Source organism: Oryzias latipes, chromosome 3 (genome assembly GCF_053564925.1).
Source record: "Oryzias latipes strain Hd-rR chromosome 3, Olatipes_Hd-rR_3.1".
NCBI classification, from domain to species: domain Eukaryota; kingdom Metazoa; phylum Chordata; class Actinopteri; order Beloniformes; family Adrianichthyidae; genus Oryzias; species Oryzias latipes.
Genome location: NC_136239.1, coordinates 37,138,999 through 37,161,578, shown reverse-complemented (window position 1 = coordinate 37,161,578; position 22,580 = coordinate 37,138,999). Strand labels below are relative to the sequence as shown.

At 38.2% G+C, this 22,580-nt stretch overlaps 1 protein-coding gene across 2 annotated transcripts in view; it reads left to right on the top strand.

Annotated features, from left to right (window-relative positions):
* itfg1 (integrin alpha FG-GAP repeat containing 1) overlaps nucleotides 1–22,580 on the top strand; it is a 159,142-nt gene that overhangs the window by 13,279 nt on the left and 123,283 nt on the right. For both annotated transcript variants that reach the window (XM_023953696.2, XM_078944681.1), the window contains exons 7-8: nucleotides 11,703–11,752; nucleotides 16,382–16,460. In XM_023953696.2, coding sequence (XP_023809464.1) covers nucleotides 11,703–11,752; nucleotides 16,382–16,460 — 129 coding nt within the window. The remainder of the gene's footprint in view (nucleotides 1–11,702; nucleotides 11,753–16,381; nucleotides 16,461–22,580) is intronic.

Genomic DNA, 22,580 nt, shown 5'->3' with positions numbered 1-22,580 from the left:
CTAGACTTACGTTGTTGTGTCACCTCCCTGCAACCTCTTCAGAGTGAATGAGTGTCAGTGGGACTCGGAGTATCTGTTTCATTGCCGATGCCTGTGACATTTCCCTCCAAATGCCAAAGGCGCTCCTTGTATCCTGCTGAGGAATGAAGCAGTCTGGAGGTTAAAGACGAAAAGAACAAATCGATGCAGCCAAACATGGAGGTCTTCACTTATCTGGCTGGCTTATAACAGAAACACATGTTTGTACACGGTTTGTTGTTTAAATCTGAAAAATGTTTGAATTCTCTAAAGCACTGTGTGCTGCTCTCGGAAGAAAAAGGCTTCATAGTTTGACTAGATTGACCAGGACCAAAAGCAAGATCAAATCTCCTATTTTTCTTGATTTTTGTCAGCATTATTGGAACTTTATTTCTCTCACACACGTTTGCACAAACAGAACGTTTGTCCTCCAGGCCCTTGCAATAAACAATTCGATCTATTGGCTGTGTGTCCTGGCTTTAGCCCCTCTTCACGGCCCAGAGAGGATACATCACATTTTTGTGTCTGTGCTGCCGCCTTGACTCTACATGTGTGTCCTCTTGACAGCCGAGCAAGGACAGGAGTCGCAGCGTGTTTGCTGGGTAACAGGTTAACAAATAATGCCCTCAGGGACAGAAGAACAAGGAGGCTTGGCTCTGTCTCTCCTGGCTTTCTGTGTCCTTCCCTGCATTTCAGCAGCTCATTTGGTCGCACTTCCCAATGCTGCCCTCATCCCAGGGTGGTGCACTGATATCTTTCTTTTTTAAATGTACTTTTAGGTTTATCACGCTCCAGTAAAATAAAAACAATACTTGATACTGATGTTAGTGACTCAGGTGACAATTTAAAAGCATAGAAAGATGCTGTGCATAAAACAGTGATGTAGAAGATGTTGGCTGTTGGAATAAATGTTTCAAGGCCTTTTAGAGGTGCAACAACGGTGTTTTCTATCAAGGCTCTTGGCTGCAGAAAGAAGGTAGAACGAAGGTGGGCTGTTAGAATGTAAGGAAGATTTAGAAATAAAAAAATGAATTGTTTCATCAATCACTTTAATCTGCAAAAAAGAAAACAATGTCATATTCAGACTCCTCAACCACCATGTGTTTTGTTTAATCATGTTTGTGCCTTCAGAGTTTATACCCACTATTTAAAGTCTAATACTCTGAGTATCTGTGTGCATGAAACATTTTCAACATAAAAAAGCTGAGGTGAATATTTCAACAAAATGATTTTTAAAAAATACATAATTAATGGAATAACAGTCGTTTAATCGGGATCTACAGCTGTGCTAAAGAAAGGGTGTATTCTTTAGATTTAAAGCTTCACGTGAATTTTTATTAAATTAACTATGCTTATTGAGTAATGACTGTTATCAAACAGTTGTTGTGTTCATCTTCAACTTTCCAGATTTTTTTTTTTTTTAATTATTTTTAGGTTTTGATCAATTAGTCACCCATTTCAGTTTGACAGAAGTAGCAGGACATTAACAAGTGGTCCGAACAGTGAAACTCAATGTTAGGCCTGCACAATATACCGCAAATTTATCGTTATCGCAATATCCAGCTCTGCAATATGCATATCGCAAAAGACGGCGAATATCGCAATAAATCGCAAACCCAAAATGTGTTAAAACAATCTTCTAGCAGCTTGAAGCATTTAACGAATCAAATAAATCCCTTTATGCTTTGACCAATCAGATGGACGCCTTCCCATTGTTGACCAATCAGATGGAGGCCTATTATGTTAACCCTGGTCCTGAAGAGCCTCAACCCTGCCTGTTTTCCAGCTCTCCTTAACCAGCTTGCTGTTGATTGGCTGACTCAAGTGATTTCACATCCTGATTGACTGAACACACCTGATTTTGGTTATCATTATCGAGCAGTCTAGGGAGAATTGGAAAACAGACAGGGTTGAGGCTCTTGAGGACCAGGGTTAGCCACCCTGACGTTTGTCCCCCATGTCGATGAGGGTCATTTGGAGTATAATTTTTAAACTGTTGCAATGAAATGGGAATGATGTTTTTGTTTATTTTTCTATTTGTTTATTTACCGCAAATTTATCGTTATCGCAATATTGATCACTAATATCGCATATCGCAAGTTTTCCTCATATCGTGCAGCCCTACTCAATGTGTAGAATAGTAGAAGAAAATCTGTAACTCTTAAACTTGTGTTAAAATATCTTCTTTATCATTTGGATGTAGATGCTTTTTTATGGAGATTTAATGTGGTTAAATGAAGAAAACAAACTAAAACTTCCTCCCACATCAACATACCAATAGTGTGTTTGTGTGTGTGTGCTCAGTAGTCCAACTGACACAAATAAGTTTTTTCTTTTACATGCATCTTTCTATCCATGAGTTTGAATTGATGTATTTGTTATCAAATGTAGCTGTATCTGAAGAAGTAGCCTGGTAACATTTCCATAGTTTTTGGTCCTCTTAGGATGAAAAACAAAGGATTTGAAACAGTTACAGTGTTTATTAGTATAGTTTTTTTGTCCACCTTACCAACAATCCAAATAGTGCAAAAGCAAATGTTCAGCAAATCCTGACGAGTTTTACTGTTGGTGTGGCCTTGAGAGAAGGAAGCATTTTAAAATTTAAAATGTGGTTGTTCAGTTAGTTTAAAAAAAGTAAACCTCATCAGAAATGTGTTTTGGTTGACCAAATTATGTATGGAGTCCCCCAAGGGTCTGTGTTGGTCCCATTTCTTTTCATTTGGAATTTACCAAATTTAAAGCATTTGTACCAAATAGCCCTCATACCTTTCATCATTGTAGTCTATTATTTTGTTATGTTTTATTTCTGCTTTCATGAGCAGCGTTTTATTTAATGTTCTCTGTTTCACTTCTCAGCTGGAGGGCCTCATGACTGTTTTCTTGCTCATCTTGCAAAGCACCTTGGGTTTGCTGTGTTTACATCAGTTTCTGCCTGTTTGCAGATTAAGCTGGTGGATGCAGAAACTTAATTTTTTAAATACCTTTTAATGTTTTTCTCTTTCCATAATCTGCAGCATTGATGTGAAATTGGTGGTTTTGAAGGAATTGTGAAAACAAACTCTCTAAGGTAAACTGTTTAGCGTATGTGTTGCAGCAACTCCACTGGTGACATTTGCATCAAACATTTTTAATTGTTTACTGTTACTTTAGGGTTCAAAAATGCATTCAAATCTGTAACTTAAAAAGTAAATAGATTGTGTTGCATGAAAAATTACAACTTCTTGCTTTTCGCTCTAATACTGATCTGATTACTGAAATGTTCAATACTTCTTTTAGCTTCAGACATTTTAATTTTACAAAATCCATTAAAAGTTTGTATATTGTGCACTTTAAGGCCTCATAACAATACCACAGAGAGAGTGTGACATTTATCCTAATAATTTATACCTTGACTATAATTCCCTTTCCACCTCTCCAGCCATTTTTCTTCTTTCTTGAACCTTTAACTAGTCAAAAATGCCCCAAAAGTGCAACGAAAATGAGGTCTGGAAGGAATGCATTAACCCAGAAGGATTGACTATAGTTTGTTTAGTTTTTTCCTGAAACAAAAATGCCAGAAAACATCAAATCTATGGCACAAATCAAAGAGCACATTTAATTCCACAGTACCAGACAATAGAGATTCTCAGGTCCTTTTGATACAATTTTTTTTTAACTTTATTTGTGGACCTTGTTGTGTGCTTAAACTGGAGAAATACCTCTTTGTCATGCAACTTTTTCTCCTTAAATTAAAAATTGTAGCCCATAAATCAACTTTGTAGTTTTGTCAGCACACATTTTTTTAATTAGCTTTGAAGCCATTTAAAAATATCTTGTGTCCCCTTGCTGTTTGGTCTCCGCAAATATCTAACAGTACTTGTTGGCCAATTTAAAGTGATGACTGAGTACTTCAGCTGCCAGTCTTTATTCATAATTACATCTACAAGGCCTAAATTAGAAATTGGCTCTGACATTTGATTGATTACCCCCACTTTACCTCTTTTGAAGGCACAGAAACAATGCTATTTTGCACCATGGTAATAAATGGAAAACATGCAAAAAGAACTGATTGATGACTCCTGACTGCTTCTACCTGCTGCTTGTTCATGACTATTTTCTCTGTTGAGGCATAGCATCTTTTTAGCTTCACCCTGTCTGTTTATACAGGGGCTAATAGGAGGCCTAGCTCTTATCCACCCACTGCAGCTAGATATAATGGAATAGAGGGCATAACACTGCTGTAGTCAAACAGCCAGCAGAGGCCTTTAAATTGCTTCCAATCCCCTTAACAAATCTGATGGAGAGCCTATGAATAACTCAAGGACCACTCACCTTTTCTCTGGATCTCCTGTTTTTTTTATCTCCACCCCCTGCCCAAAGCCGTGTAATTTTGAGTATCACAATTTGGATTATTTCTCTTTAATTAAACTTTTTTTATTTTTTGGAAAGCCAAACAAATTGCAGGTCTGACCTTGTGAAGTCGTTCTCTATCTGTGAAGTTTATGATGTGAGACAGTCTGGACAGGTCATAGCACTAAATGGGGTCTCCATAATCATTGTTCCATCCATAGCAAACACCTGTCCTTACTTGTTACTTGTTGATATCAGTAAGTTTCAAGCAGGGACATTGCTCTGGCATTTGTCAAAAACGTGCATCATGTCTCCCAAAGCATCATAAGATTCAATTCAATTCCATTTTATTTATATACCTCAATGTTACAACAATAGTTCTCTCAATGGACTTCATACTGGTAATTGCATAGTAAACATGAAATAATAAAGAACATGAAGTCATAGAAATCAATAGTTAAAGGCTAGAGTAAACTAAACGGACTAAACTAAACTGAGCAATCCCTGCCCTTAGACCAGGGGTGGGCTTTGAGGGCCGCATTCCTGCATGTTTTCCAACATAGCCTGCTCTGGCATGTTCTGATTGGCTGGACACACCTGAACCAGGTAATCAGCCATGAGTAGGGCAAGGGAAATCATGCAGACGCACTGGCCCTCGAGGCCTTGAATTGCCCACCCCTGCCTTAGACCCTCCTTCGCGGTAAGGAAAAACTCCTAAAAAATTAATGATTCCGGGGGAAAAAAGAAGAAACCTTAGGGATGTCCACATGAAGGAAGGATCCTCTCCCAAGACGGATGGTGATGTATCAGAACTCTTAGAGAATAATTAACATATCTAACTCTACAACTACATTTTTAAATTGTCCAGCAGATGGGGTTAATCCAGAGGAAGTTGGGGCGGCTGGGGGGGCAAGACAAGTCAGAGGCAAGGTCCAAAGCCAAATACAGGAGCACGGACGATCAAGCTGGAATCATTCCTGCTCCCCCAGAAGGACAATACACGAATCGCTCTGCACCAAACAGAGGCATGGAGAACTAAATGATAAATAAATGATCAAGAATAGAGGAGAGGAGATGAGAATAGAGGACAGAACCCCAGTGCACCATACTTTCCCCAGCTTCAAACGTCTGGCAGCCTACTAACAACTAATTGTTGTTGTTATTCAATTGAATTCAAACATGTTAATAGTGAGTTAAATATTCTTTGATTACTGGCTAGTCTGGCAATAATCCTGTCCAAAGAGGAATGTTTTAAACCTAACTTTGAATGTAGAAACTGTGTCGGCCTCTCTTCCATGAGCTGGGAGCTTATTCCATAAGACAGGGGCTTGGTGGCTAAACGTTCTACCTCCAACCGTACAAATTTTAGAAACCACAAGCAGTCCTGTATTTCGTGAGCAAGGTGTTCTGTCTGGTTGGTAAGGCACTATGAGATCATTAATAGAGGATGGGGCCATACCATGTAAGGCCTTAGAGGTTAGAAGGAGGATTTTGGACTTGATTCTAGATCCAACTGGGAGCCAGTGAAGTGAAGCTAACACAGAAGTGATGTGATCTCTTCTGCTAGTTCCTGCTAACAATCAAGCTGCTGCATTCTGATCAAGCTGAAGACTTGGAATTTTTAGGACACGCTGCTAGCAAAGAGTTACAGTAATTCAGCCTAGACGTAACAAACGCATGGATGAGCTTTTCAGCATCACTATTAGATCATAAATTTCTAATCGTTGCTATATTGCACAGATGAAAAAATGCAGGTTTACAAGCCTGGGATATGTGAGCCTTAAATGATATATTCTGGTCAAATAAAACCCCAAGGTTTCTAACTGTGGAATTGGAGACTATACTTACGCCATCCAGGGAGACTATCTGATCAGACAGAGCATATCTCTTTTGGGACCTAGTATAATGACCTCAGTTTTTTCTGGGTTTAGTAGGAGGTAATTAATTGTCATCCAGGTCTTGATGTCTCTGATGCAGGCGTTACATTTCTCTATATGGTCATAAGATGCTGTTTACACTGAGCTAGAGTTTTTCCCCACACACACTTGAGCTGTGTCAGCTTGAGATTTTCAAAGCCTGTTATTAGGAACAGGCACACTTGTAATTAATCTATTAGCATGAAAGGAGAAGCTGATTGTAGATGATTGGCTGGATAGCAGCCTGATGACAACGCAATTCACATGCACCCTCATTGACATTGAATAATGTGCTGAAATCAGCCGAGTGGGTTTGGATGTTTGTGTGTTTACGCAGGAGTGTTATGTGTGGCCACAAAGGTATACCTCACATATTGTTGAATTATTATTAGGCAGTTGTGAGAGCTGAGAGACTAATCAAGTGATTTGCAATAGAGCTCCTGAGTGAATACCAAATGAAGCGTCTGCCTTTATACTGCTTTATATTTGTGAGCTTCTTCAAGGAGCTCATGGAGACTGATGCTTTTTCTCAACGGTCTAGCTCCTACTAGAGCTGTACTCTAGCCTTCCCTTTCTCCACAACTCTCCTGTTTGTTGGTTATGTAAAAAACAAAATACCAGGTCTCCAGAAGATAAATCGTCTATTGCAGAAGGTTTAAATCTTCACTTTTGAACTTCGCTTGTTTAACTGTTCTAACTATAAAATGATCCGCACGAAAGACTTCTTCTTCAGCCCAAAAAATGCGCAGAGAACTTGCCTGTCGTAACTTTTTTTACAATTTAAGAGCACTATCTTGGAATTTAAAGTGACAAAGAAGACTAAAACTTTGGGGAAGAAAAGGTTCTGAAGGTGCTTCAGTTTGGCAAACAATTCAGAAAAAGAACTCATATGAAAATAAATTACTGTATGTTAGTAGACATTAAACCTGTTGAAACAACATCCCTGTATTACAAATTACAGAAACAAATGTTGGTAGCACAAAGGTTTAGATTTGTCAATGTGATATTTTTTAAGAAATCAATTCAAGTGTGATTAAAGGCTAAGAAATCGGTTGGATATAAAACACCAAAATATAACATTTCCACCTCTTTGTGTTTGGTATAAATTTCCCCCTTTTTTGTACACTTTCCCTCTGGATTATATTTGCATTGATTTAACATTCAGAATTAAAATGATACATTTTTCTAAATGTCTTTTAAAATGTTAAAAGTTGGGCCCTTTCTCCGTGTGCACTTGAAAAAGAGAAAATAGGCGAGGAGAAAGAGAAGTCATGAAATTGCTCCGCTGCGACATCCTTAAGTGTTTACAAGATAAAATCCCAGTGTGCATCTCTCTGATCCACCGTGTCTTTGTCACTAACACAACCGCATTGCTGCTAATCAGCCAATCACGGCTGGATTCTGTCTAAGAGGCCCGATTGGCTGATTAACCAAGCTAATCAACACACCACCCACCGTGAATGCACACAACGGAAAAGAATCGCACATACTTTAAGTGGGAAAACTGTATTGAGCTTTGTGTGTTCATGCTCTCCGTTATATATGAACGCAGCAGTTTTTGCCTTTGTGAAATGATGTTTAAAACCATTTTTTTTGCTGGAGAGTGAACTAAGTACTTTGAAATCCCCTTTGAAAAATAATGTGTTTCCACAAAACCCAAATAAAAACTGTGCATTTTCATGAAATTTTTTGTTGTTGAATTTCCCTCTAGATTTACATAATTGAAGGTGGGTTCTATTTAAATATTTCAGTTCTCCTACTGCTGCATATACGCATTGTGTGAATCAACAGTACCAAACTTGCTGCTTCATCAAAACATCTCATTGGTTGGTGGTTTGGTCTTTGCTGCCTTCTGCAGCTCTCCTCCGGAACTTACATTTTAACCAATCAAGCATTATTCTTGTGACTCTGCAAGACACATCTCCCCTCTGTAGCTTTGACAGAAATGAGCTGACAGAAGACTAGTTTTTGGGTCTGCAAAAAGTATGAATCAACATTATCATTGCATCTTCTAGCAGAGATCCTACCCTACCAGGTGGCATCCCTCACGTTGATGCCATCCAATTTCTAGATAACACATGTTTAAGCTCAGATTTATATGGCTGGAAGTACAATTTGCCAATGCATATTATTATTTGTCTTTGTTTTGGCTGTGTTTTTTTCCAATTAGTGAGGCTAAATCCACGACAGATTTTTTAAGTCTAGTAACAACAAGTGAATGCCATTCTAACCAAAAACATAATGATATGTAGACACTGTCCCCCTGTTTATAGTGGTGGTTATGTTCCATAAATAACATGCAATAGGTAAAATCCGCAAAGTAGGATTACAGATGTTTTAAGGCTCTAAAATCCTCACTTTATACACTTTTCTCTATTGATTAAATTTTCAAAGTTGAAACCTTCTAATACAAAAAGTCCAGTACGGTGGAATGAAACCAAAAATCATATTGCGATCAAAGATATACATAACTCTAACAATTCAAACGTGCAGTGATTCTTTACAGGAGACATGGCACGGAGGAGATTGATTGACTAGGGGTACAACCAATCAGGATGCAGATCAGTGTGCTGTAAAAACAAATAAACATAGAAAAAAAACAGCGCTGAAAATAAGATCAGCAAAAAAGCGAGACCACGTAAGGAGAAAATCCTTTCTCTCTTTTTTCCCTAAAGCCACCCTGATGAGCCTGATGCCTGATCAATTATGCTAATAGGTTGTGTGTTTTGTGCATGTCAGTGAAAAAGGTTACAATAATGAGTTTCTTTTGCATTTTTTCTTTGATTTTTTTTTTCTTACTTTTTTGGTGCTTTCATATGCAGAACATATTTTATAGCTCCTGGCTTCAAGGCAGATCGATGTCAATATTTATTTCATGTCCAGTTATTTGAGCAGAGCCAAAGAACATAGTCATGAAAGCAAACACTCTCTTATATAAAGTCACAAAAAACTGCTTCAGAATTGCGCCTTGCGGCTTTAAGCTTCGAGAGCACACAAAATAAGTACAAGTGGAGGATATAGGATTCCAATGGAGTAAGCTACAGGCATTACTGGGGGCTGAAGACTCAAGAAGGCTGAATGAAATCCTGTTGCTTAGAGCAACCTCAGCCCTCTGTTTCCTGTTTATTTCTTTCCACCTGGTCCTCCCCTAGGCTGCTCCAAGAAGCCACCTATTCAACAAAAGCTGAGAACTGTCAAAACAACAAGTCAATGAAATTCTTAAAAACATATTTCTCTAAAGTGATTTATCATTTTCCTTTTGGCTTTCAGGTTGTCAGAGTTTGACGTGCAACACAACGACATTCTGATGGAGGTTGAATGAAAGTTATGGGGACTAAACACTGACCTTAAAGTTCCTATATCAATCTTTTCTTTAGCCTTTCAGAGTATGAAATATGAGTTATTTTCCCAGTTTATTTTCCTACTCGGACGTACAACGACTCGATCTCTCAGGCTCCGCCTTTCGCTCCTTGTGGGTGCCGCCCATTTCATGACATCAGCTTAGAGACGGCAGCGTGTCTGCATCTCGCCCACGAAAACAAGCAACATCTGAACTTTTCCAAAGATGGATGTGTGCATTGCGGTGCCTTACAAAAGCGTTTTTGACGATCACCGCTAGCTCCACGGAGAAAGTGTTAGCCTGGGGGCGGTGCTGGCAGCGCAGACTCTACCTGGAAGGGGCTGTTCCTCATGTTTTTGTGGGTTGGGAGGAGCTGCTGCTCAGAAAGCAGGTTTTTAGAGTAATACTCAGAAATGTGTGAATGGATCAAATTACCGCTTTGGGGTTGTTTTAGTGAGGAATGCTTAAAAGCTCAAAAAAGTTTGTTTTGCATGATATAGGCCCATTACATCACTAATTGGGCATTTATCAGAAAATGTTCAGTGTTTGATTGTGAAGATCTCCGAAATCAGGAACATAAACTTCATCATTTCAGTAGCACAGAATGTAATGAAAAGCTCTTTTCATTTATTGGAATAACAGTGAGTTTAAAATTGAAAATACCAGACTATAGCTATTTGATCCTTAAATTGCTGTGTGTCATATACTCATAGTAAAGCTGAAATTAGCTTGTTTAGCTGAAGTTCATAGAAGAAGTTTTTTTCTGAAACTGAAGCAAAGGCTTAAAAGGTCTTCTTTTATAGCAGGTCATAAATTGATTTATTAGCAATGCTGCTGTGAAGAACCATTGAAATAGTGAAGTTGAAACAGTGGGACCATCTGTTTTTGCCCATCCAGGTCAAAGACAGAAAAGCCACAGTTACACATGCAGCGAAGATCAGGAGAAATGTAATGTGAATGCAACATAAAGAGAAAATAACAGTTTATGAGGACGTTTGGTGCGTCTTTGGAAGACACCAACAATAGAGTTCTATAGCATCAAAGATCATAAGATTTAACTCAGACTCACTAACTAAGCCAAACACTTTCCCAAAAAAGAATGTTTAAACCTGGTTTTATTTGTGCTATCTGTGGGATTTAAAATATTACAGCATGATGGACGATCATTTCCTTTAAATAATGACTTATTAAATACTAATTAGAAATAATGTAAAACATGTGATAATAATTATCAAAATTAAAACAAAACAATAAATGGGTTTTTGTTAATGTTTTAACTCCCAAACTCCCAACTCACAAAAGTCTACCATGGAGAGAAAAACTCCCTTTAAACAGAAAAAAAGAAGATAAAAACTCTTCTAAACACAAACATGAAGATACTAGAATATCTAAATATCTGGAATGACCAACATTAAAAATATACTCCTTAGAAAAATAAAATTAAAACAGTTTTTTGCCTTCATTTAAAAACAATGGAAAGAATTGAAAAATTAAAAACTACACTTCTGTTTAATGGGGGTTATAATGACCATTAGTCAAAATGATCTCAGTCAGATAAAGGGTCACAGCACTTTTGTTTTTTTCTAGTTTTTTGAGTTATTTGAGAGGGTGTAAGTAAAGAAAGAAACATTTCTCGTCACTTATTTAAGCTCTTTTAACCCTGTTACACCACAGACAGACTTATTCAGCTTCTTCTCTATCAGTTCATCAGCATTCTGTGGGCCTTTAACATTTCTGCATCTAAGAAAAAAAATGACTGAACATGTAGGAATTTGATCAGAACCGATCGGTTTCCTGCAGCACTTTGGACCAGAGCCTTTCATCTTCTGTTCAGAAGCTTGGACTTTGAACATCAGGAAACGTGATGTGTGTTACAATTTTTATGCTGATGATACTCTTTTTAATCATCACTCCATTTACCTTTATTAAAAAAAAAAAAACTGGCATTTGAAATGCCTGAAAAACAGCATAGTACACTGACAGATAAGATGCCTCAGTGTGGAACACCGGCACTGTTTGTTTGATTTGTAATTGCTGAAGTATCGGTAATTGAATGCATCACACTTAATTATTTGCCCCCTTTCTTCTCCTTTTTTCAGATTTGTTCCTGACAACTGAAGTGGCAACATTTGAGACCTGGATCAACAAGGTAAAGAGCTTTTTGTTAATAAAAAAGTCTGTTAATTATTTCACTTTGCTTAATGAGGCACACAAACTCTTTCATGACTGTTAATAAACCCCCAAATATTTTGATTAAAAGAATAGTTTTGTGACCCAGTAGGAGAGGGTTGTATGTCTGACAGCTGTACTGCTGTAATTGATTAATTAAATACTTAGCATGTCCCAAGAAGCCGAAGCTCAGCTTTTACTGGATACATGTTTCAGCATAAAATATTAATTTCAAATTGAGGTTTTAAAATCCTTCAGAAAAGTCAGTGGAAGCCACACTTACTATAATTATTGTGAGAGGAAATTGTGGTTGAATGAATTAATGATTTTAAGAACATGAACAATCCCTATAGCTCAGATGAGGAAACTAAAAAACTTTTCAAATGGGTCAAAACCTCCTAAAGACTCTGCTTCAAAGTGACAGCTAAATGGGATAAAATCCTCACTTTTATCTGCTCTTAGAAACATGCAGATGTTTGTTTTGTCTCTTAAAAAGTAATTACACTTCCATTATTACAAGAATATAGAAGCATTATCTTGTTTCATACTTGAAATGGAGTCCCAGAGTAAACCCTCAGAACTGCAAATGACCGTTTTTATTCCTTAAATTGCAACAAGTGGCTCAGGAAAGATTTGAGGCTGCTATCTCTGCCTCAACATTCGTTAATATTCCGAGGAAGCAACAAAAAGATACCACAGTTCTGAGTTTTGTCAAAGGGGCCTATTTGAAATTCAGCAGGTCGAGGCATTAGCCAAACAGTAGTCCATCTTATCACAGAGAGGGGGAATATGAAAAAAAGAAAGGCGGGGAAGAAGGAAAAGAAAAGACGCAGAAACAGAAAGAAGGTCTTAGAAAAAAAAGAGTTTGGGTAAAAGTAATTACAACTTGGAGCAAGCCAGAACGAATGTACTGCCAGCCCCAAAGAGCTGCAACAGATGAGGTGGGCTGCAGAGATGTCCGCCTGATCCCAGCTTTAGTGCAATCAAGAACACATGGAACTGTCGATGTATTACTGTTGTAGATACTATATGTAATCAGCCTTAGTCTACAATTGGAAATTGTAGCCCGCACCAAATGTCAAGGTCAAGGTTGCTGAATGAGCCTAAAGACATGCTGCAGGTGACAGGTTGTGGCAAACACTTATACAACAAGCAAGGGTAAAGTAAGGGGGAAGCAGCCACAGGCGAGATGCAGGTGTGTCATACGGACCCCCCCCCCCCCCCCCCCCTTAAAATCATGCAAACAGTACAAGGGGGTCGCGATTGCTGTTCCTGTGATAAATGGGCGCTCCTTGCCTTGCATGCAGCCTGACTATTAGAAATGAGGAAATTAGACAATCAGAGTGTAGTTTGTGTGAACATCATACGTTCACTAACAGATCACGTGCACACCCCTTGCATATGAGATTAATGCTGGGTCAGTAAGGGGTCAGTACTTGCACCTTAACGACTACAATGTGGCGTAAGGGCACCGTACAACAGCCTGACCTGTACCTCGTAAGTATGTGCAACTTCCATTAGCCTTACAGATATTTCACGATACACTTACCACATGCACAACAATGGTACATTCTGTTTTCATGATGTCCTTTGAGGGGGCTATGCTAGTCTCAAGGGAACTGCAAGACACACCTGCGCTCCCCTTAAAATGTGGCCGCTCCTCTCTACGGCCCTCCACGGGTCTACAACCCAAAAACCATCAGGTGCATGTGACCAAGGCCCAACATACTGAGAGATTGGTAGAGTTTTGGTAGAATCTACAATAACTCACAACAGTTGATGGACTTTGCTTGTTTTTCTTGAATGCACGTCTACCTCAGCATTACAGGGACTTCTTACACAGACAAACAAGTCCTTACATATACACTCACTTTAATACATTAAAAACCTGTGCCTAAAAAAAAAAGCATTCCTAACATACTTGTAGAAATCCATGCAAACCCAGACGACTATGTCATTTCCCAGCAAGCACACAGCATTAGAGCCCTGTTAATGCCACTGCGCTCCTTGGTTCAGTGCGGCTTCATCTATCGGTCACAGGCCAACACACTCCTCTTTCTCCAGCACTCTCTTTTAATTAGTTTTCTCTGTTTTTCTTGTAGCCTTAGTCTGTTCCCATCCCCGGCTATTCTTCTGTTTTCCTGCGATTACACGAGAAAGCATTCAGAGAAAGAATATCAAGCCGCAGAGCTGAGTAAAAGTCCCTTCTGATAGCTGAACTGATCATTTGGATCTTGTGTCAACATGCAATTTTTTCAGCAGCTTTTACTATCTCTACAAATCTGAATAATCAAACTGATTTTTTTTTTGTATAAAATACAGAATGAAATTGGGATAAAGAAAGTTTTCTGTCATTTCAAATAGAATGAAATCGGACAATAAATAAAGAATCTGATATTTTTTCAGGCTGATTTTGTCATGGATACATCCAAATGTCACTTTCCTCATCAGGCACAAAATTCAAAGATACTATCAGTTCATATTAGTTTATAATAGAGACAGTATTAACACATATTTAGTCTATTTATATTCTCTTTATTTCAGTATTTATGTCTCTGCAGTATCTCTAAATATATGCATATGTTCAGAGAGTTGTGAGATTAGGGTGACGGTTAGAGTATTAATCTGATCGTTTTCACGCATCAGTCAGCTGTTCTTAATCACAAAACGTTTAATCGGGACGCTCTGTAATCACTCTGCCACCATCAGACGGTCAGAGGTCAAGCTGGGATAGGATCCACAGTCTCTGCTGTTCAATGTTGAGCACCAGTTCATTTACGAAGAGCTAAATGCACGCTTTAGTTGGAAAATACCATCTATCTCATAAAGTCAGCAGTTGATTTCATTTTGTATTTATATATGTATATCCATGTATGTATGTGTACATATATATATATATAAATATGCATATATACACACAAAAAAAAACAATTTCCAATTTTAAAAACCAAGAGCAAGACACAAAAACAAAAAAAAATACAAAACTTATTAAAAAAGACAACCAGGTTTTTCACACACTGAAACTTTTTAGTTCAGATAAAACAATTTCTCTCTTGTCCTCGAACTGATCACTAAAACCTCTGTTTGTCCTGGTTGAGCTATAAGAAATTCTCTGCCATCCATGACATTATGTCCAAAATCCAAAGGTATGTTGAGGGTTGTTATTCTGGTCTTTGACGTGTAAACTTATTTACATTTTCCATTTACAATTATCGGATTGTTTAGTTTGAAGAAGGAGCCCTGGCAGCCCCAAGATTAATTAAAATGTACATGTTTGGCCTGCCTGTGTCTCATTAAGTGAATAAATGAGTCATGCTGAGACATGAGACCATGCCAGCTCAATGAAAAAATCAAGGAATGTTCTGTATACTACTGTGTGAAATCTTTTGATACAAAATGATTATTAGTCATTTTCCTAAAGGTGTAATAATAAAGAAAATATTCTTTTCAATAATTTAACATTTCCAGTTTGTAGATGGTATTGGAAGTACTGCTTGTTATTCTGTTTCTGCTTTCAAAATTTTGTTTTTTTGTATTTTTCTTCCAAAGATGAATACATTTCTGTTTGTTTTTCCAGTCCTCCTATCTCTGTGTTCTTTGATATTTACGGGTACATTAGCTGATGAAGCAGCTGATGAGTCTGTAACCAGTTTTTTTATACCGCCTGTTCTGCGTCTGGAGTGATGTTTGTCATCTTGGCTGTTGCATTTCATGGCAGCTAAAGGAAATCTAATTACAAGTACAAGAAGAGATCATTAAGTAGTTAATCTATTCACAGGAAATCCGTGAAACACGTCTAATGTGTTTTGCACTGATGAAGATCACCTGTGCTCTGGAAAATAACAATTGTCATTCTTTGATTGATTGTGAACATTATGTGCGGACAAAAACAATTCCTTTCCTAATTAACTGAAATTAACAAAGAGTCACTCATTGGAGCTGTTTAATGGATCAGTAGAAGATGCAGTTTCACCAGTCGTATAGACTGCAGATCACGGTGATTAACTTCAGTTAAATAACCATTTAAACATCTTCAACAACTAGAACTTTAAAACAGATGCTAGACTTATGATATTGCATGATGGTATTGTGTTCAAAAATGCACAAGACACTATTCTGTGTAATTATATGTTTGTCAAAGACGAAATATCATTTCGTTGTAAGATTTTTATGTCAATCATATGGTTTATACACCATCATTTATTTTTGCGTTGGTTCAAAAAGCTGATTAATTTTTAACAGCTTTTTTCTTCTTGTCTAAAAAAAATGCAAAATACATGCCAGCATAAAAACATTCGGGCTTGACAGAATTTGTCATTTGTCTCAAAATGTGTAGATTTTTGCAGCCTCTGACACTTAATGCATGCACTCATTTTTGTACACAAGGAAAATCCTTTTTACATGCATGTAACACAGCTACAGTGTGCTGGTCACTGTACCTCAGATCCATCTTGTGCTTGGTAGAGCGGATCTGTCACTACGACACTACACTTAAGCCACAGCCTCTCATTCGTGACACTCGAGGTCACAGCCATGCATTGTCAGTATGTTTGGCTTTTTAAAGCTGATAAATACTTTAACTATTCTCTTTTTTTTGTCCAACTATCAGGATGGGAACTTTACGAAGACTGGAGTCATGTCCAAGTCAGACATCAAGATTGTGGGACAGTCCTCCTTTTTGGATTTTGGTGAGAAAAATGATGCATTTGGTAGATTGTAATCATTAAGAATGTATACAGGAAAACGTAGTCTGAGCATGCTCAGAGATGTAGTAGTTAGTGTGCTGGTTTCTACTCTGTCCTGTTCTGTAGTTTTGTCTCCATGTGCATGTGTGGCAGATCCATTCCCTTCTTAGCCCTTTAAGCTCTTTTGCATTTGAAGCTGTCTAGCTTCAAAGCATTCCAAATAGGGCTGTCTGGTCTTTTTGACTTAGACAGTTTGACTGCAGCCCTCTCATCACATAACTTTCTGCCCCAATACAGACAAAAACCATAAATATTCACCCCGTTCCCACCAGGCTCCTCTAACACACAGTGACAGGCACACAGTGCACACAGCACACTCCCAATCCCGCATCCAGCCAGATTTGTGAGAGCATCTTATCCCATTAAATTGTCTTGGACAGTGAAATTCATTGTTCAGTGCAGCTTTACATTTTATCCTCAACAAATCTCTGCCGGTTTTTAAATCTCCAGGCTGCAGTGTGTGATCCACAAAGTGGCCCCTGGTCATCCTGTCAGAGCTGCCAGAGGTGAAGGAGAATGTGGCTAACACAAACTCTTAGAGGCTAACTAAAGCAGAGAGAGGATGTGATCTGAGAACGTCACAGAACTGGCAGAAGGGCCTCGTTTCAAAGACTGGGTTAGGTCAGGTTCAGTCTTAACTCAACAATGTTTATATTATAGCATCAGTTTATCACCAATTCATCAAAGAAAAGAATCAAATCATCCTAAATTCTTATTTTCAGTTTATGGAATGTAACTGGATTTTTATAAACTAAAATAGAAATTAAGCCAAACTTACACAATTTCCTACACAGGACACGCAGAGTGCATGAGCGTTATGCAAACACGGAGAAACCTTTAGCAAAACCTTACTCAGTGAAGTGATCAAAAGCCTCAATCAAATTATTTCAGGAGAACTAAAATCCGTAAAGGCAGAGAATAGCAGTAAGGTGTTCTGTCAGAAAGTCGTGGAAGTTTTAGATGTTGAGGAGGAGGCTTTAAACCAGTTTTTTGTGGTTCAGATAGTTCCCTTTTTTGGCAAGTGTGAAAGCTCAGACAAAAGATATGAACTCTGGTCCCCCTACAGGAAGGGTCTCGGTTTATTTCCAGTGACATGAGCAATTGTACGCTCCATTTTAATGACGTCCCTTAAGGTGACAATACGAGCTTCAAAGGAGCTGCAAGACACACCTCCGCTCCCCTCTACGACCCTCCACTGGCCCTGACTACCCACACCGGTCATCCCCACATACTAGTATAGGACTAAGACTTAAACCTTAGTCACAACTGCCCCTTATGGGTGGATACGAGCTGCTGTAGGTGAAAAATTGGCAAATTTGTACTGAGGACAGAGGTGACCTGCGGGAAATTTTAAGGTAATTGAATACCCGGTTAGCCCGTAAGGTGAAAATGTTTGTGCACATTATTTTATTTTATTTTTATATAAAATAAATTTATATAAAAATATGTTGTGAGTGACAGGTTGTGGCGAACACTTAAACAACACATAAAGGGGAAGTAGGAGAGACAAAGGCGTGTTTTACAGATTTGTCCTTTTTTCTATACCCCCCACATACTGCACACTAAGTAGGGAGCTCATCAGGGGTGTTTAATGATAATATTATTTATAATAATAATAATAAACTTTATTTATAAAGCCCTTCAATTGTCCACACAGACCCGAAGTGCTGTACAGACAGATACGAAAAACATATGAAGACATGGATAAAATAGATTAAAAGGGATCAAAGAAATCCTCATAAAGTTACATTGTTAAAACAAAAAATATCACATATATTTCATAAAAAAGAATAAATTAAAATGTCATGAAATAAAAATCAAAGTTAAAAAGTGGGTTTTTAGAGAGAACTTAAAACAGACAATGACGTAGACTCTTTAACATGGCTAGTGATCCGTAGTGATCCGTTGCACCCCTAATTGGTTCCAAACATAAATGAAACTTTTTAAAATTATATTGAATTCTTTTGTGATCTGTGATATTTTTAGAAGCATGCCTTGCAGGGGCTTTAAGTGGTCCTCGCGGGCGACCATGCGCCTGCAGGCACTGCGTTGGTGACCCCTGGACAGTACAACTGGATTTAGTTGGAAACCACCAGCTGGTTAAAAAACAGCCAAAATATTTCTTACAGTAGCAATAAAGTATTATCATTACTACACCATGAATTCCTGTGTGCACTTCTGGTCTTTTTCAAACCCAAAGACTCCACTTCTGGTTGTGTTCCTTTCAGTTGGTTTCAAAAGACATTTTTCAAACAGATTTCTAAAGCCCATCACACTAAGTAACTTGAGTAAGTTAATCAGATTACTATCTTAACCACTTGTGTTGGAAAAACATTTCATTGTATTTTGCAGTTTCTTTGACTTTTGTCCTTTACGTTGGCTGATGATTACAGTAATAGGTTTTAGGTTTACACAGCTAATATAAGAATGAAAAATACCACATTTTTTGTCCATCAGTTGATTTTTTTCCTTTCAGGTAACATATCAATAGGTCATAAAAATGAACTAAATGAAACATTCTTTCAGTTGCTGACACGGGTTATATTTAACACCCTTTCATCCTTTGCTGGTGTGTAGCTCTTTTGGTTTGTTGTTTCCTTCTAACATCAAAACTGTTTATTTCTGTCTGTGTGACCTGATCTCTCAGTTTGTGCTCTGCGCTGTGTGAGCTTCACTGCATTTTTAATTAAATCTGGGCTTTTGTGTTGCATGTGCGCACGAGCGCGCCCACAAACGTATTGATGCTGATAAACACATCCGTATTGGCAAGATTAATCTTTTAATCTCATTGCGGCTCAGGGTGTCCATCAAATATGTAGTGAGCAAACTTCCCCCTCCTAAATTGGCAGTAGGCTCTGTGCCTGAAGGACCTGCGTGGTGTTTTGTTTGCGTCTTAATGCCGTGAGGTCATTTTTGTCTAAGCATCCTTCTTTTTATCTCTTGGTCAAAGAAAATCCTTTTTTTTTTAATAGCGTTTTGAATGACGGCTTATCTTTTGAAACTTTTTGATTTCTTTAATCTTTTTTTTCCATCCTTTTGTGGCTTAGAAACCTCGCATGGTGATATTGTCCTCGTTAGATGAGAGGCGTGGAGCTTTTAGGAGAACGTCACGCATCTAATAATCCCTTAAGAGAGCGCCGCCTTGGAAGATCTAATGTCTATTTTTTTTTTTTATCTTTGCTGCCTGTGCTTAAGTCAACCCCTCCTCTGCTGTCACATTCTATCCTTATTTCTCTTGATCAACTGTACATCTCCCTTCTAGTTGTCTGCTGGCTTTTCATGGTTGCCCCCACCCCCCCACCCCTCAATCTAAAAAAAGCCTGGAGTGTCACTGGATCTACAGTTTTAACAACATAGTTGGAAAATCTTTGTTTTGGTTGTTATCTGTTCTTGTGTACTTAAGTTTTCTATTCGATTTGAAATGACGATGTGACAGCTGATTCGTGGGGTGGTTGAAGCTAATCCTCCCCGGAGAGGAAGAGGTTCCAGTCCTTTCCAAGTGGTTGTATGTTAGAACTCACTCTGTGCGTAGAGTCCACGCGTGAATACTTTTTTGCCCCACTGTAAGTGTCTGTAGGACACGCCCATAGAATGCCCACTCAAACTATGCACTGATTGTCTAATTTCCTCATTTCTAACTGCCAGGCTGCATGCAAGAAACCCGCAAGGAGTTCACACTAATCACGTAAACAGCACTAACGGGCTTCTTGGACAAATTGCAGGATTTGGTGGGAGGGGGCTGGTGTTAAAAAACAAAAATCTGGCAGGCCCGCGTCTCACCTACTTCACCCATACTTACCCCATGTCTTTCACACCATGCCTGTAGAATAAAGAGACAGCTCCTATTTAGAAGTTCTAAGTGTTTATACTTCAGAGCCATCAAGTCATGGCATCACTCGTATCCACAATCGCACGGCTAGTTCATACTAACGTTGGCCGGTTTTCCTTGCGACTGTCTGCAATAAGTGCAATGAACTTTTGAGTTGCGTTCCAGTAACACAGTTGTCTCCAGAGTTTATTTTTAACTTGAAGGACATTCTCGTCCACCAAACAGAAGTAGGCAATACAGAGGAGGGAAAAAAATTGAAATCATTTTTTTTTAAACGAGTGAATTTCAAGATATATCCTTCCAGTAACTTACTCTATTTTCTATCTACTTGTCAGTTCTTTGTCTCTCCCTCTGTGTCTGTGTGACCGTAGGTCTTTCCTAACTTCTTCATTAAATTTTCCTCATCTTCAGTGTTAAAAAGATATATTTTTGGACAGAATTGCTCGGCGATAGCGTACTCTAATCAGCCGAAATAAATTAAGGTTGAGTGCAGCAATTTTAACGCGATTGCATAGCAGGCCTAATATTTCATCATCTGTAACATTTGTGTAACATTTCCCAGCAATCGCGAAAAATTCCGCTTCTATGGTCTTAAGACCAATGTGATTCAAGCGATTTAAAAAACACTTTGGACCGCCACCCAAAACACACCGCGCCAGCTCTTTGGGATCTTTCTTGGAAGTGGTAGGCCTACAGTTGTCTGATTATAATAATTTACTCTATAATTTAGAAAAAAAACTCCCAAATGCCCTCTACATAGCAACTGGCACTTCCTTTCTCCTTAGTCTTTTCAGACGGATTGACAAACATTTTAAATACTTTTTAATTATTGGTTTTTAGCCAAAGGAACATGTCAAAAAAGCAAAGGTCTTGTGCATTCAGAAAAATTTAAATGGAGGTAAAAAGTCATTTCATTTAGTAATTACATTTAAAAGAACTTTTAGCGTTGTATGTAATTGATCCTTGACTCAGCTGACGACAAATAAATACGCTTAGATTTGTTCATTTGTAAATGTCTTCCCTTTTGTCTTCACTCACATTTACTTTTATAATCCACATCTATATTGTCCAGTGAACTAAATGACGTTTTTTTTTTCTCTTGCTCTAATAATACCCTGAAGCGTTTTTATCCCTGTATGTGGCCATTTTAGCATATTTTGAGCTTCTCTCCCAGCTTCCCACAGAGCTAATTAAAGCCCACACACTAAAAACGAAGCATGGATAAAGAGATGGGGAAAGAGAGTTAAAGCAACGTAAATCACAGGTTGAGGGACAGTAAATGGCACATTTCAAAGGTGACATCGAGTAACATAAAAAGAGAAGATAAAATCAAGAAACACCAAAGCAAAAGATCTGAAGAGGGATGAAAAGAAGATGACAAAAAGGATGAGAAAAAGGAGCAAAAACAAAAGAGCGGCGAGTGGTACTGCATCCCTGTGGGATCTGAAGTGGGAATTATTTCCATCGCATAGAGTATCCTCCTGGTCTTACCCATACCTTTCTCTCTTTGTCTTCCTCTACTCTTTGTCTTTACAAAATGCTGCACATTGTTTTCGGAAAACGTATAGATCTCAGATAGTTAAAAATATTAAAATTAAAGCAAAACATAAAAACTGTACTGTCCAGAGTTCAGCTTTGCTATGCCTTAGTCACGACAACTATCCTTACGAGCGGATACTGATTGTCTGCGGGTGAAAATGGTCAAACCTTTACGGGTCACAAATGCGGCCCGCATAAAATATCCAGGTCGAAAACAGCTGGAAACAGATTCCAAATGTTCATGCATGTTTTTTTCTACAGTCATGCTGCCATACTTAAACAACGTGCAAGGGGGAAGTACAGTGGTGGACAAAATTGTTGGTACCCCTCAGTTAAAGAAAGAAAGTCCACAAGCCCCACTGAAATGACTTGAAACTTTCAAAAGTAACAAAAAATTAATATTTATTGAAAATTAAATAATCAAAATCAGTCATTGCTTTTGAGTTGTTGATTAACAGAATTATTTAAAAAAACAAACTAATGAACTAATGATCATTTGTCCACCACTGTAGGTGAGACGAAGGCAGGTTGTACAGATTTTTCTTTTTTTAACTCTCAAAACCAGTCCGTCAGTACTATTCAAGTGAACAGTGCGCACTTCCGGCGTGCAGGAAATCCGACAATCGGAGCGGGGTTTATGTGGGCATCCAACTGGCGTCCTACGGGCACTTGCGTATCACCTGAACACCCCATAC